This window comes from Lissotriton helveticus, chromosome 2_2 (assembly GCF_964261635.1).
Source record: "Lissotriton helveticus chromosome 2_2, aLisHel1.1, whole genome shotgun sequence".
Taxonomy (NCBI): Eukaryota; Metazoa; Chordata; class Amphibia; order Caudata; family Salamandridae; genus Lissotriton; species Lissotriton helveticus.
Genome location: NC_136060.1, coordinates 97,159,004 through 97,174,234, shown reverse-complemented (window position 1 = coordinate 97,174,234; position 15,231 = coordinate 97,159,004). Strand labels below are relative to the sequence as shown.

Sequence of the window (15,231 nt, the reverse complement as noted above, 5' to 3'; positions counted from 1 at the left end):
CTCCGAACACTTTTATTCACAGCTGTTGTTGTGATTGTTCAACAGTTAATAGCCACGGGCAGGGCCATGGTTGTTAGCTGTTGAACATTCACAGCAAAAGCTGTGAAATGGGGCTGTAGTCAGCCCCTGGTTCTCCCTGGGCTCGGCAGAACTGCTTTTTCTTATTCAGCCGAGCCAGGGAGGCCCAGGAGCTGAGCAGTATCTCCCCTCCCTCTCTCTGGGAAGTGACTCGGTGAGCTAAGGGAGGAGAGAGTGGGAAAGCTCAGCAATCAGACCGAATATTTTGGAGAAGTAAGAAAAAGCGATCTGAGTGGCATTGCAGGCTTTATGGCTTTAGCAGCAAAGGAGCACAGAGTATGTTTTTCAGCAAATGTATACCAATCAATATCTCATTGCCCTATCTTGATTTAGATCTCATTGACCTGTCTTGATTTAGATTAATGCAGCAATCAGACCGAATATTTTAGAGAAATAAGAAAAAGAGATCTGGATGCGCTCTGTGGCATTACAGGCGTTATGACTCCAGCAGCAAAGGAGCACAGGGTATGTTTGTTTAGCAAATATACGCAAATCTAGATATCATTGCCTTGCTAGAAGTTTATACGTGGGGCTTGGGAGAGTGGTAGGCATCCAGTTAGGGTTTATGTTTTTGTATAGGTAAAGGGTCAGCGTGAGGAGGAAAACCCGAATACCAAAATCTGCTTGGGTTATGTAGGGTATCCCCATTATTCCCAGTCTACACACTGTTTATGAGCAGGAGAATTTGGTGTGGTGGTGCCATACATTCAGGGCCGGTCTGGCTACCGGGCAGTTTGGAATGCTGCTGAGCTGGGGGGTGGTTTCGTTCATGGAGACTTGCGTGTGCTAAACGAAATTCGTTTTGCATTAATTATTTCGAAGCACACGCAGGTCTCCATGAACGAAATCAGCCCCCACCACAGTGAAATCAGCCCCCAGCTCAGCAGCATTCCAAACTGCCCGGTAGTCAGTCCGGCCCTGCATACATTAGATAATATCGTAAATTATTTATATGAGAAAAACGGGATTCTGAGTGATGTGATATGTACTACTCGAGCTTTGCTCCCATTGTCTATTTGAGGTCATTCAGAATCCCTCAGTGACAAATAAATCTGTTTTTACATTTACCCATCTATGGTTCTGTATGGCAATGCTCAATGAGAAAATAGCTCTCCTTCAGCTTAAAAGAGTGGAAAATTGCATCGTCATGCTTTGGGTGACTCAAAAAGCTGTGATAAACGTGGAGACCGGCGTCAGGAGAGCCGCCTGCCTCCCACTCAACCTCACAAACATTTAGCTTCTCTCCCATTTTTATTTGTCAGAATTATGCGTTTTTTCCTATAAATGACAACTTCTTGAGTGAAGGTGTCCTGCACTACTTATGATCGAGCCGTCAATATATGCAGTCTCTGCTAACGTGCAGTATGACTATAAATGTGTTTCTTATATACTCTTAGTTGTTATGAAGGTTATATGTTGTAGAGCAGCGTTTCAACCAGCACTAACTTTACGCACATATACCACCGTTGCCATATATTACAACAATGCTTTCCTAAAATCAAATCATTTAATACAATATATCACAATAATACATTTTCTAAAATCACATTACTCAATAAAACTTAAGTGTACAGTCTGCTTGGATGGGAGCGAAAAATAGTTGGTGAAATTCTAGCCAACCTGCAGTGCCTTTTCCACTAAGCAGTTCGGTGCAGCACTGGACATGACTCAGTGCACTAGATGTAAAGGGCCTCATTTATGAAAAGTGACGCATCGCTGCGTGAAAACAGCAATGCCTCACTTTTCAATGCGCCTTCATTGCGACACCAATGATGCGTCATATTTACAGTATGACGCATCATGGCGCAAGGAGTTACAGATACGTCAGTATTTCTGACGTATCTGTATGGCACAAAAGTGACGCATTGCTGGAGTGTATCACAAAAGTGACGCAACTCCAGCAATGTGTCCTTTCACATGGGGCAAGCCCCATGTGAAAGGGCCTGTGTCAGTCTTACGCCTGCTGGAGGCAGGCGTAAGAAAATGACGCATTTGTGTCCTAGAAGTGGCGCAGTGAAATCTTATAGATTTCACTGCGTCACTTCCATGACCCTTCCTTGCATCAGAACGCCCCCCCTGCATACATTATACCTGGCGTAGGTATAATGTAGCGCAGGGGTTTACAAAGTGACGCATATAGGTAGATGCGTCACTTTGTAAATATGGTGCAACAAGGCACATTTTTTACGCTGCTGGTGCGTCACAAAAAGTGACGCACCAGCGGCGTAAAAGTGACGCAAGGCCTCATAAATGAGGCCCATAGGACCAACGCAGTGCCATACATTTCATACGCCCACTCCCAAAAAAGTTGTCTTGCAATTTTTCTATCTGCTCACATTTTGATATGATCCCCAAGATCCAATACTGCCTCTCGGCTACTCTGTAAACTTTCTAAGAAGGTGAGGTCACACCGGAACTATGCTAGCCTTAATGAGTAGTGGAATCATTTTATGTTTGTGGTCAAAATCAAACTTTTGGGTAATATGACATGTTCACAATGTACATTAAGGTAGGGCTGATATTTGGATTTCTAGTTAAGTATGAAAACTTTAAAGCAGTATTAAAATGCAATTCGTATATGAGCAGTAATAAAATACTGAACAGATAATATATGTACAAAATGATACTTATTTTACAAGGTTACTGAGGAGCAAGTAGTCCCTAAATGATGTATAAAGGAAACATCCAAAATTTTACAACAATGAATTTCACATTAATTAATAACAAATATGAAAATGAATAAATGCGACTTTGCTTACAGCTGTGTAAATGCAGTTAGTTCACATTTTGTGAACGTGCAATATTCATCCACATCAAATGTATGTGAAGGGAGTGTCATAAAAGTGACTTACCGTTTTCGCTCACTAGTGTAATGACGATTAAGAGGTATGAAGGCATCCACTTATAGTTCGATTTGGGCGTTAAGACAATGGATTGCGCTGTTCTCTGAATATTAAATCTAGACATCACCCATGCACAGGTTTAAGGATAACGACAGTGCATTTGTTAATTAAATTGATCTTCCGGGCTGAGATATTGTCATCTTCTACACATCTCAAATATTCTTAATCATACTCTTTGATGGCAACTTCAGAGCACCATTTTTCCTTTACATTTCCTATTGGCATGTATTAATCCCATCAGAATGGGTATGGTGGCAGGAAGTGCTATGAAAAGGTAGGCTTGGCTGATGCTTACCAGAAACACTGCAATACCACAAATATTGTATGCTGATTTGTGAAATGTGGATATGTGAAGAAATATTGCAAGCCAAAAACTATAGCACTGGTGTGTGGGTGCCAAATGTTATGTTATGTTAGAAAAACTTATAGAGCACACGTACGCACAAGGGGTTCTTGGCGCTGTGACAACCAGGAGGGAGAGGCCAGGAGTTACGTTCCAGCTTAACCAAAGAAGGGAAAGGGTTCCAATGATGGGGATCAGGACAGAGAATCCTCTGTCATCTGATTTGTTGTTGCTTGAACCGAAAGAACGTCAACTGGTTGGCAAGAGACGATCTGAGAGTCCGAGAAGGAACGTATCTCTTAATTCTGCTTGCTACATAGGCTAGAACCTGGTTATGATCGATTTCTAAATAATAAAAGCCATTTTAAAAATACCTCTCCGTGTGACAGAGAACCAGTGAAGCTTCATTAACACAGGAGAGATATGTGCATGTCCAAGCAATTTACAAATTATTCTCGCTGCTGTATTTTGAATGCTTTTTAATTTGCAGGAAGGTCCAAAGACAAGGATTTTAATTAGTCCAAAGCGGGACACAATTATCGCTGCAATACCCACTTTCAAATCCTCAGGTGACAGAAGAGGTTCGACCCTCATAATGGATTTCAAGTCGCCAAAGCACTTTGCCGTGAATTCCTTGATGTGTGGGGGTCACAAGCAGTTGTTGTCTATCACAAAGCCCAGGCTCTTGGCAGAGGCCATTGGAAAAGGAGGGGTACGAGCCTAGAGGGCCTGTAGGTGTTGGACCAGTGATGTGTCCTATGATTGAGAATAACAAGCTAAATCTTCCTGGCATTTTGCTTGAGGGAGTAAATGTCCATCCAGTTGCAAATGAACTTCAGGATAGATTGAAATTCCTGGTTGGATTGGGCAGTACCCCCAAGCCCGAAGATCAGCTGAGAGTAGTTAGCTTAGCTCTAGAATCTATGACTAGCGACTAGTTAGGGCTAAGATAAATGGGCACATTACACTGCAAAGGAGACAATACTGAGCCCTGGAGGACTCCACAGATCACATGGGTCTTAGAAGACGAAAACGGGCCAAGCAGGACTTCCTGTGTGCGGTCCACTAGAAAGGAGGATATCCAACTCAGAGACTGACCTAATAGAACAGTTACTTCCAGACAATTCAGCAGAGTCACGTGGTCGACAGTATCATAGATGGCCGATGGATCTAGGAGAACTATCGTGGACAAATGTTCCAAATCCCATTGTCATCATAGTTCATCAAGGGCAGAAAGCATCACTGTTTTTGGAATGTGGGCTGGACAGAAACCAGCCTGCAATGGATGAAAAAAGTTTGATGAAAAAAGGAACCTGTCTAATTCCTGAGTAACAAAATTTTCTAAAATTGTGGCTGTGAAGGGGAGAAGTGAAATGGAGCGATCATTTTTCAACAGCTTTGGCTTGTCGCCCAACTTCTGTAGCAAGGGATGTATCATACCAATTTTAAATCTGTTAGGGATAATCCCCTGAGTGAGTGACCTATTCGAAAGGTCTAACGGAGGGTTTGCTATAATGACAGATATAACGTTTATGGTAGGAGGTCAAGGATCTAGTGGGGAGCCAGTTTTCACCTTCCGCATGAGAGAACTAAGGGCCCCAGGCTGGAGCTGGGAGAAAATGTAAAAAGGAGTGAGAATGGATAACACCACGGTCCACATTGTTGCTAGGCTGTTGAGGCAGAGAAGTGGTCTGAATGCTACCCTTACCTCCGAAAAAAGTACGGAGTGGATCACACAGAGTTTGGGGGGGGGTTCTATCTCCTGCATTACTCACTTAAAACAGGTGAGTTTGTTTAATATCCTAAATGTTTCTTTTTGTGTATTTGCTACTTAATTCATGCAATTGAATAAAACAGGATTCTATGGTGATTAGCAAGCTTTTATACTTCCTGTAACCCTCATGAAGCCTTATCTTTGCTGCTTTCAATTCATCATGGAACCACAGAACACATTCAGAAGGAGGCCGCATCATTCAACTACATTCTTGGACATGTACATCATGAGCGTGCTACAGCCGAATTGAAAAAACCCAGGAACCATTCAACAAAATAGGTTCGGGATTGGGCAGGTTTTGCAGAGGGTATTAGCCGTTTCTTGGGGATCCACCCTATTCCAGTTGCGGAAGGTTCTTGGGCACTCATTACTCAATGGATTACAAGTCCTCAAAAATGGTTAAAATGTAATGTGTTGGTGAGCTGTCAAGGAGAATACGTTTTTGAGAGCCATTTCATGGATGGGGACCCCCAGGATGCCTCTAACAATGGATCTCAGAACCAATTCTGTTGTTGAACTTGCCGCGCTAAGATCTTTATTGTATTGGGTCCGTGTGTGGACTACCAGTGACCTGCATAGGTACAGGTCCAGTCTCAGCGAAGGTACGCAGAGCAGGCAAGCAATGTCGAAGATTGGGTGGCTAAAGAATCTGAGAAGTGCATGGCTTGAGTTAGGTTTAGTAGAGTATTGGGACAGCCCAGGGGATATCCTGACAAAATGCTGCGCCAATGTTCAAGCAAAGATACTGGGAGTTGGTTAGTTTATGCGCTGAGCAGGACTGCTGCAGAGGAATACTGACCAAATGCTTCCTAATGTTTAAAGCTATACCCAAGAATGAAGGGTTCCTGGATTATATTAGATCAATACGTGGCCATAGCTTTTTCCTGCAGTTTAGATACTGTAATCCCCCCATTGCCACCTTTACTGCACTTGTAGATGGTGAAAAACCTTGTCAATTTTGTATTTGCACAGATGAGACTGATAAATACCTACTTTTTTCTGCCCTAAATAATTCTTACCTAGAAGTAGGTTGATTGCTATTTTATGTAGAAGGCTGTCAGTTTCAGATCGAATTAATGCACTTATGATCTGCAAAAGTTGGTGGTGGTGTCAGTCTCTAAATATCGTTGTGCAGCTTGGGCTATCAGGCAAAAGAATCATTGAAACTGCAATGGCTTTGATTGTGAGGCCAAAGTGTTTTTGATTGTTATTCTACAATTTTAAAGTATTTGATTTAATGAATTTAGATAAATCAGCATTTATATCATTCATATATTACCCTTTATTATTTTATCAATATATGTATTTATGTAATGGATACCGTACCATTTTATTTCTTGTATGGTGATGACATTTTGACCTGTCAATGAACTTTAACTAATGAGGTGGTGATCTGATCATATACAATGGAGGACCAATTGAATGACATAATATTTCATACAATGAGATATAGAGACGTACATTGTTCAGTTCATTCATTGATGTGTCTGCGGCCTGTAGGACTGTGTCTTGTGATGGAAAGATATCAATAAGAGTTTGTAAATCCACAACCTACGATGACAGAGACTAGAGTACACAAATTCCACATTTTAAGTTTCACATAATATTTAACAGCTGAGATTTATTGCAGTTAAGCAATAAGGAGGAGCAGATCACAATTCTTTAGTCCTTCACTAATTAGAGTTGACAAATCATACATAGCTTATTATTTTATTTACAGCTCCATTGTTTAGCTGTTGCAATTAGAAAAACAGCATCACACATTAATTGATGGAATACATCAGACAGTCTGATAGCTTTAACCTACATATTTCGGTGTTGGTAACCTTCTTTTCCTCCAAGACTGCCACTATCTATTAACGCATGCAACTATAAGAATTAAACAGTGGCTACCTCGCCTTGCCACAAACCCACTCTCCACATATTAAGTGGTACCATCACTTTTAGTGATAGGGAAGCCAACATTTACCCGACCCTGATCCCTCCCAAACCAGGCTCCCAAATACATGTTTTGCATTGCCACAAATGAAGCTACATGGCATGAGATGGATGGCAATATTTTCATTTTCCTCAATGTCTGTGTTGCCTCTGGGTTGTATGTAAGAAGAGAATGATTACTTAATTAAACAAAACACCAGTACTTCATTCCAGCAGTCTTAAGAACTTTCACCCTATCGGTCCTATTGAATTTAGCACTCACAACATGGTAAACCATCTTGCAAAATGGCCTGGATGGATACTATTTAACTTTTGGACTAATGTCAGGCTGCCTTTTGGGAAAGATGAAGGAAGGAATCTGTCCTGAGTGTTATCTTGGATGAGCTATGCACTCTTAGAGATCAAGGAGAAATGGATGGTTCACTACTTCTCGACCTGCCTGCTACAGTCGTTCACTCCAGTCTGATAGACCACATCACAGCTCCACATCTTGGGAGAATGGCTCTTTGGTGGTTTCGATCTCTCTTAAAAGACTGGACACAGACTGGGTCTATCCCACTTATCATTTATGGGTATTACTGCGAGATGAGGTGTCAATCAGTGGCTCAGTGGCTCAGCTCACTTCCCCATTTTGTTCAATTTATTTTTCTAACCTTTGTCGGGGCTTAATTGAGCCTTTGGTTTCGAGGTCTTCTCATATGGTGACTGTACTCAGCGGCTACTGAAATTCGATTATAAGACCACCAAATCTATCTGTCAGATCAGAGACTCTCTGTTTGCCATTCAGAGCTCAATGAACAGTACCGTTGGGAAACCAAATGCTGATGGAGTTGAGAATTTTATAATCGGAAGGGATGATGCTTAGCCTTTTCCTGACTAATGATGTTGGACACTTATCTACTCCTGTTATTGTGACTAAAGCGCAGGGCTCATTTTCAACCAACAGGAGTTCTCTTTCCACACCCAAATTTATAATATTTGATCAACAATTTGCATGCATATGAAATTGATGAAAATAGCCCACCTTTCATCCCACCAGCGAAACATGCCACTGTGGCTGGAACATGTGTCCAGTCATCTATGCGTTTTACCAGTGTCATCTATCCAGTACTGCTGGAGGCAATAATTTCCATATCATGGTGGTCAGTCTTGTCTGTGGGCTATGGAGACATGATCATGCCTCTGCTCCCTTAATTAACTTAACTCTGTTGTTATTGTTAGATGTCCTGTTTGTTGCCTGTCTTTTCTTTTAGTTTTTGTCTGTACTTCGCTCTACCTAGTTCCTGCTCTTCTAGTTGGTTCCTAGAAATCAGGATGCCCTTAGGCTGTACAAATTTGAAATGAATATATCAAATACCAATGCTCAAATAAATGAAGGAAGTACAAAAGGTGGAATAATTAGGGCCCACCTTTATAGATGAGGGTAAGTAATATGTGATATGTTTCTAACTTTATTTATTAGGAATTTTAGGTTTACATTGGGATACATCATGGCCAGAAGCAAACTTTACATTGTCAACATGCATATGGGTGTCATGCATATACAAAAATGTTACAGTAATACCAGGAGCTCACTTGCAACCCGTTTCATATGGCCTTTCGTGCAAAATGTACAAAGTAATACATACTATGTAATCAACATGTAGGCCATTAGTACCCCAGTCCACCACAACCAACTTTAACAGTAACTGCAATAAAAGTGTTCATGGCACTCGGATCAGGAGTCTATAGCTACTATCAGTAGTAACAGTGTAGGCTGCCCCAGTGAGAGCCCCTGAAGTTTCCTGATGTACAAGATTATAGTGTGGGAGTAGGGTGTAGCAGGCCATGCTGCGTAGTAAACAGCACAGCAGTGAGATGCATGTCCTTTGCAGCCATGTGTCGGGTCCTCAACTAGCAACAAGGCCCTGGTATGTGCCCTATGAGAGGGCCGCTGACTCTGCATCCAAATAGGGATGCTCCACGGCCGCCAGCGACCGGTCTCCAGGACCTTAAAATGTTTCAAGGACCCCAGTCCAGAGGGCTGTAATCAGCTAAAATGGATATATTTTAACTGCATGTTTCTAGGCACTTTCCATGAGTAGGCCAGAATCCTATACCATTCCCAGTGTGAGATGACCTGCCCCAATGCATTCACCCACTTCTCCAGGAATTTGTCCAGGGTGCATGTGCCATTTCAGTTAGTGTCCCATAGAACAATTTAACCAGGTACCTACCCGACTCCAGTGGCAGCAACAACTGTAGCCCGGCATTTGTGGCATGGCCGGGCACAGTCCCCAAAGGGATTCAAACCTCTGAGTAGGAGCCTTGTACATGAGCAATTGCCCTGGAGGGGCCTAGTAGGGGCAGCAGTTCCTCCATCAGCATCAACTTATCCAAGGTGTAACAATCTCCTACTGATACCAGTACTGCCTCCGTCCAGGGACTGCCTCCCTGGATGGAGGGGAAGACCCACTAGTGGCAATGATAGTGCATATAAGGGGCACCCCGATGTTTGCCGTATGCAGCGGAACCAGCAGCAGAGAGCAGTGCCAAGCTAATAGATATTGTGAGAAGTCCTTACTGCAGTAAATTACCCCTTCCCATTTGTTCACATAAATGTATATTGTATAACTGATTTTGGCACATTACTGCCATTGCAGTGAAAACATGGTACTTTTGCTATTTCCTGTGCTATCCTCTTTATCAGCTGGGCTTCATAAGATGTAAACATTTTCTTCTGTTTTTTTAACACACTTTATCAACAATACTGATCAATAGCACTTTTCATGAAATCCTTTAAGTGCTAACCTTTCTGCTTCCCCATTCTTTGTATGTGGTGAGTTTGCATGGTCCAGTTGGTGATATAAGGCATGAAGAGGCATGAATTTCGTTGCACACACTGCATCACCAAATGCGATGCAGTGTGTGCAAAGAAATTCGTTTTATTTATTTTTATGTTTACTTACCTTTTAAAGTCCGTAATCCATACATTACTACCCCCCACCCTGCCCCATCCCCTCCCCATGTCACCGCCCGGCCGGTACTCCCACTACCGGCCGTGGTTGATGTGACTGTGTAATATATTGTTATGGACCATCTGATGGAAAATCATAGTTCATTTCCTAATTTTGCTTGAGCACACACCACACCACCTAGTCCTCATGTAGCTATTCAAAAGACAGAAAGTCTTATGGACCAATACCAGAAATGACTGTCTCACATCATCTCTCCTAAGAAGGACACACACATTGTGATAATTTTCATGTAGGATACCAAAATGGTCGCAAGCATACAGACAATACATAACCTAACCTTAAAAGTACCACAATATTCACCGTTCCAATTTTGCCAGGCATTCCTTACACACACCCAGACTGTTCTTAATTTGGGCCCGGTTATTTCCCCTTAATTCAGATCATGTACTTTGGATAGCTTTTATACATTTGTCTCCGCTAAAACAAACAATGCTTTCACATTTTTTAGAATTGGAGGGTGAAGACGGATTGGCTTCTAAAATCCATTAACTCTAGTACGTTAAATAAAATGGATCCACTCCAGACCCGCCTTTGAATTGGCTTCTGGGGACATTGACATAGTCCCAGTTTAATTCATTGTAGCAGATGGCTAATCTGCCCTGGTTTACGAAGGAAAGTTTCAGTGCCATACTGCATTAAGAACATTTAATAACCTGAAAATAAATCTCACAGACAATATGCATTGCATTCACAAATTATCATAAAATGTGCAAATAGTGAAAATCTCTTCACTGCAAAGCTGCTTTTTTATTTTCTGCGGTAAAAAAAAAAAAAATGGGCACCTGTTCATTTTTGACTGGCAGTTCAAAATCCGACAGCCCCTTCATCTTTATATAATCTTCAAATGGTTTGAGTCAAAGCCTGTGTGAAGTAAAAAAGTACTTTAAATAAATCTTTCCATTTTATTGTCAGTCCCTGAGCAAGAGACACCGATAACGCTACACAAATGTTGGCCTGAGTGGCCACTGTGCGTGCAGGAGTCTTTCTTCATTGACTCGGTATGAGTAATTATTGTAGCATTTATTAATCTTGAAAGAACCACTTTATCAAAAATGGATTGTGTCTTTTGGGCATGAACATAATGAAAGCAATTTCAGGTCCAAGTAAAGCTTTTATCTCTTAGGACCGTCAAATAAGTTATGACAGGACCCACATATAAAAGAAGAAATAACTAGATCAAGTCGACCTTACAATGAAATACAATTAAGGGTTTATCTACTACAACTCTCCCACAACTTTTTATGTTGCCTTACTCCCCTTCATCTGTAAATCACACACATCAACCATGCCAACGAAAAAACACAAGCCAATTTAAATGTGTGGCTTTAACGATTAAAAGAACGTTTGCACGAGAAGTTGATATAAAAAAACACACAGGAAAGCAGCAATTCTATAATGGAATAATTGATTTATATAATCTGTTCAAACGCATATTGTGTTAATAAAATACTAACAAAAAAGCACATTAGAAAGGGCATGTATGTCACTTATGTATTTTATGAAAATGAATTCCAGGAAAAGCTACAGGACATTTTGAGTGAGAGATCAGCGAAATGAGCAGCAAATGATTCGAGATACCAACTTTTTGATTAATCTTCTCTTTAAAACAGCAGAAGGGCAATAAAAGTAGCTAAATGTAAATGTAAATACAGCAGATTGAAATAGTAAACAATAAAGGGGAGAAAGGCTCTATAAAGATGAGTTATATAGAAAGAGCAGATGGGGGAAAGAAAATACCCAGTAACAGATGAAAACATTAGTTGAAAGCAGTGCATATTCATCACGATAGCAACCTGGTGCTGAGCAGTTCATCATTCTGCACAGCAAAGTAACTACCGTTCACATCAAATGCAGGCCAGCAGCACACACCATGTCTGAGCTTTACATGCCCCCGAAGGAAAACAGTGTTACACAAAAAACAACCTTCCCTAACATGAAGGAAGCATAAGGGACCAGAATGGCAAGTAATCATTAAATCATTAAATGTCCTCTGTTTTGCAACACACCAAGAAAAGAACAGTTAATGGGGACGTCTATATTGAACCTAAATCCGTTTGTTAAGATATATGCTCAAGATTAGCTAATTTGACATCAAGTTTACACACGATTTCCAAACGATGTTTCCTGTTGCGATTCCATACCAATTTAACAAGAGTTACCTATATGTCCAGGTCCAAGTGGCACATAACACGTTTGACTGGTGTTAATATGTGCCCTTGCTGGTAAGTAAGACATTGGTGAGCATTACCTTTAGCACCGTACTACGGGAGCAGATTTGTGGAGATGGTAATTTGAGCCAAGAATGTCTGTCTTATATTTTAAGCTGAATTGTGTTGCAATGGTGATGTGCTATGTTCTGTGCTTTTGTGAGCTTATGCTGTATGATTGCATTGTTGTTGTGTTCTACTCTGGGTGTTGTTTCACGTTCGATTTTGACTGTTTTGTTGTGTTGTACCCAGTTGCGTTTTTGTTGTGCTCCTGTTTTGCTTAGCCTGATGTAATTCTGTTATTTACTGTAGAGAAGTCAACAAACGCTGCCATATTTTCAGCCATAAAAAGCACATCCTTTTCAAGTTGCTGTGATGACCAACTACCACAGTCTAAGGTGGTAAAATGCTGATGGTCGAACGCTTCAACTGTTTAAGATAACGGGCAGCACAAAACTGTGGCAGAGACCTGTCTAAATTCCTACTTGTACTGCTCACTTTTGTGATAGGACTCCAAAGACTGCATGAACTTCATCATCATAGCCTTAACATTAAATTCCGTTCAGAGATCAAATATCCAGAAAACTGTAATGTGAAGTCTGGAGCCAACCTTTTTCACTTGATTAAACTTAAAACAGTTTTAGGTAGAAGATGAGATAGTGTTTTTTCTGTACTTGGCAGCCTAAGGTGAGTCAGATTATTTATTTTCCTTCAGCAGCTTTGAAGACATTGGATAAAGTATGTTTTGCAGGCACTGGAGAGATTAATTATTTTAACCTCCACTGGCCTACAAACAAATTTCATTCTGAGCCATCCAGTGTGCCACAATTTTTTATTTGGGTTGGCGCTCTTAACACATGCTTAAATAGACAGGTTTTAAGCTAGACACTTACTACATTCTCTTTGTGCCCGTAACCCAATTCAGGCACAAGCAGAAGTTTTCACCCGAAGTGGTATTACAACTCTGCAAAATCACTGGACATAATCTGTAATTTTCGACAAAATGTTTTGCTAGAAACAGGCTGGTGAAATTTGTGTAAGGAAAAACACAATATTCTGATCTTTTTAGCTTGAAATGAGGAAATATGTGCTATAAACATGTTAGTCATATTCTGAATTGTGTAACTCATAAAGATATAATAGTACAAAACCTGGAAAAATTTAAGACTGCGATATTAGTAACTCCAAGTATAGTATTAATGCAGCGTTTTACAGGCCTGTGCAAGATAAAGGATGTTATGTTTAAAAAAATGTGTCAATCAGCTAGCTAATTATGCAATACATGTGTGAGGTCCTTAATGATGTTTTGGGATTTGGTGAGGTGCTTCATGTTCAGGGTGGTTCCACTCATCAGTTCCTGAATTCCACAGACCTCTCCTTCTAGCTAGTCCTTTCCACCTAGCCGATCACAGTCCTATCTCTGTTTCATGCAGGACCTGAACTGTGGCACTCAGATTCCTTACTTCAACAGCAGTGGCGGCTCCACAAGGGAGTGCTGCTGGGCGGGGGATGGACAGGGTGGGGGGTAGTAAACTCCGGCATACGGCCAAACGGAGTTAAGTAAATAAATAAATAAAAGGCATTACATTGCGCGCGCTGCATCACCATTTGGCGTTGCAGCGCGTGCAATGTAATTTGTCTTATTTATTTACTTAACTCCGTTCTGCAGTATTTCGAAGTTTACTACCCTCCACCCTGCCCCTAACCCGCCCGCCTTACCACCCCACAGAACTATCTCAAGGAGCCGCCACTGTTCAACAGGTACTGTTCCCCAGTAATTTTTCTCGCCTTCTTCATACCGTACATTGCCACAAGGCTCACAGCTCCACTGACCACTTTTAGACTGTTGCTACAGCAATCAATTTTGTTGCCCACTGCTAGTCTTGTTGTGCTGCTCTTGCTTACTAATATATTCACAGCTGACTGTTTTCCCTAGCAAATGCAGGTTCAGATAAAATCCTTCGCACCTGCTACTACTATTCTGAGAATCCCCTTTCACTTCAGTAATTGTTGCCAATGATATACAGGGCAAAAGAACAGGTTTTTCCCTCTACCCCACAACATTCCTTCTTTTAACGAAGGCCCTGTCTCTTCTTGTGAACCAGGTTCAAAGAAAAGCTTAACCTCAGTCAGACCCCACACAGAGAAAGAGAAGGAATCACAAAGTCCAGTGCCTTAGAGAAAAGTTAATGAGCACGAAAAGAAGTAAAGTTTTTTCCACGTAAGAAGCCACTGCTCAGGTCCAAGGAGGTGGAATTTCAAAAGTACCATTTGCCATGAAGGAGGGAGGGAGGAGACCCAAGCCCAAATATCAATAAATAAGTAGAGATGAGTAAAAAAAGGAAGTTCACACTAACAGAGAGAATTTTCTTCTTGACTTCCTCCATGAACGACCCTCTAGAAATCTGTTCCGTGAAAGCCATGGGATAGCCATGAAGAAACCATGACTGTCACCCAGGTGGTATGCAATTCAATATGTTGAAGATGACAGTAACAGTTTCTCAAGTCACAGGTATTTATCAAAAAGTAATTTCAGTCTTTATCAAAGCCATGGTCTAACAAACTGATATGTGCTCAAGACAACTCAAGCTTAGTCGATTTTAGGAAGGCCTTGGCTTTACTTGCAATGTGTGCAGATCAATGGCCTTTTTACCCAGACTAAGCTAGAAGGAGTGGAACGTTTTATCCCAAGGCCTTGAGGGAAACATCGTTCATGAAATGGACTTCTCAGTGGGCATATCGTTTCCAAGAAGCATCCTAGTGAATCCTTTCTTGTACCTGCTGTCATAAGCCAGGATTGCCTTGTGATGCAAACCAGCAGACAACTGATTCCAGAGAGAATGTCAGAATTCACAATATATAAGAGCACTGTAAATATGATATGCAACATTATGGATTCAAAGATACATATGTTATTAGGTAAAGACACAGTCATTACAAAGGTCTTTCCAAGATACAACACATCTCCCTT

The 15,231-nt window shown here is 41.2% G+C and overlaps 1 protein-coding gene across 1 annotated transcript in view; it reads right to left on the bottom strand.

Moving 5' to 3' along the window:
* SGCZ (sarcoglycan zeta) overlaps window positions 1-15,231 on the bottom strand; it is a 4,560,311-nt gene that overhangs the window by 1,909,449 nt on the left and 2,635,631 nt on the right. The window contains exon 8 of the mRNA XM_078678949.1: window positions 10,836-10,914. Coding sequence (XP_078535075.1) covers window positions 10,836-10,880 — 45 coding nt within the window. The 5' untranslated portion in view covers window positions 10,881-10,914. The remainder of the gene's footprint in view (window positions 1-10,835; window positions 10,915-15,231) is intronic.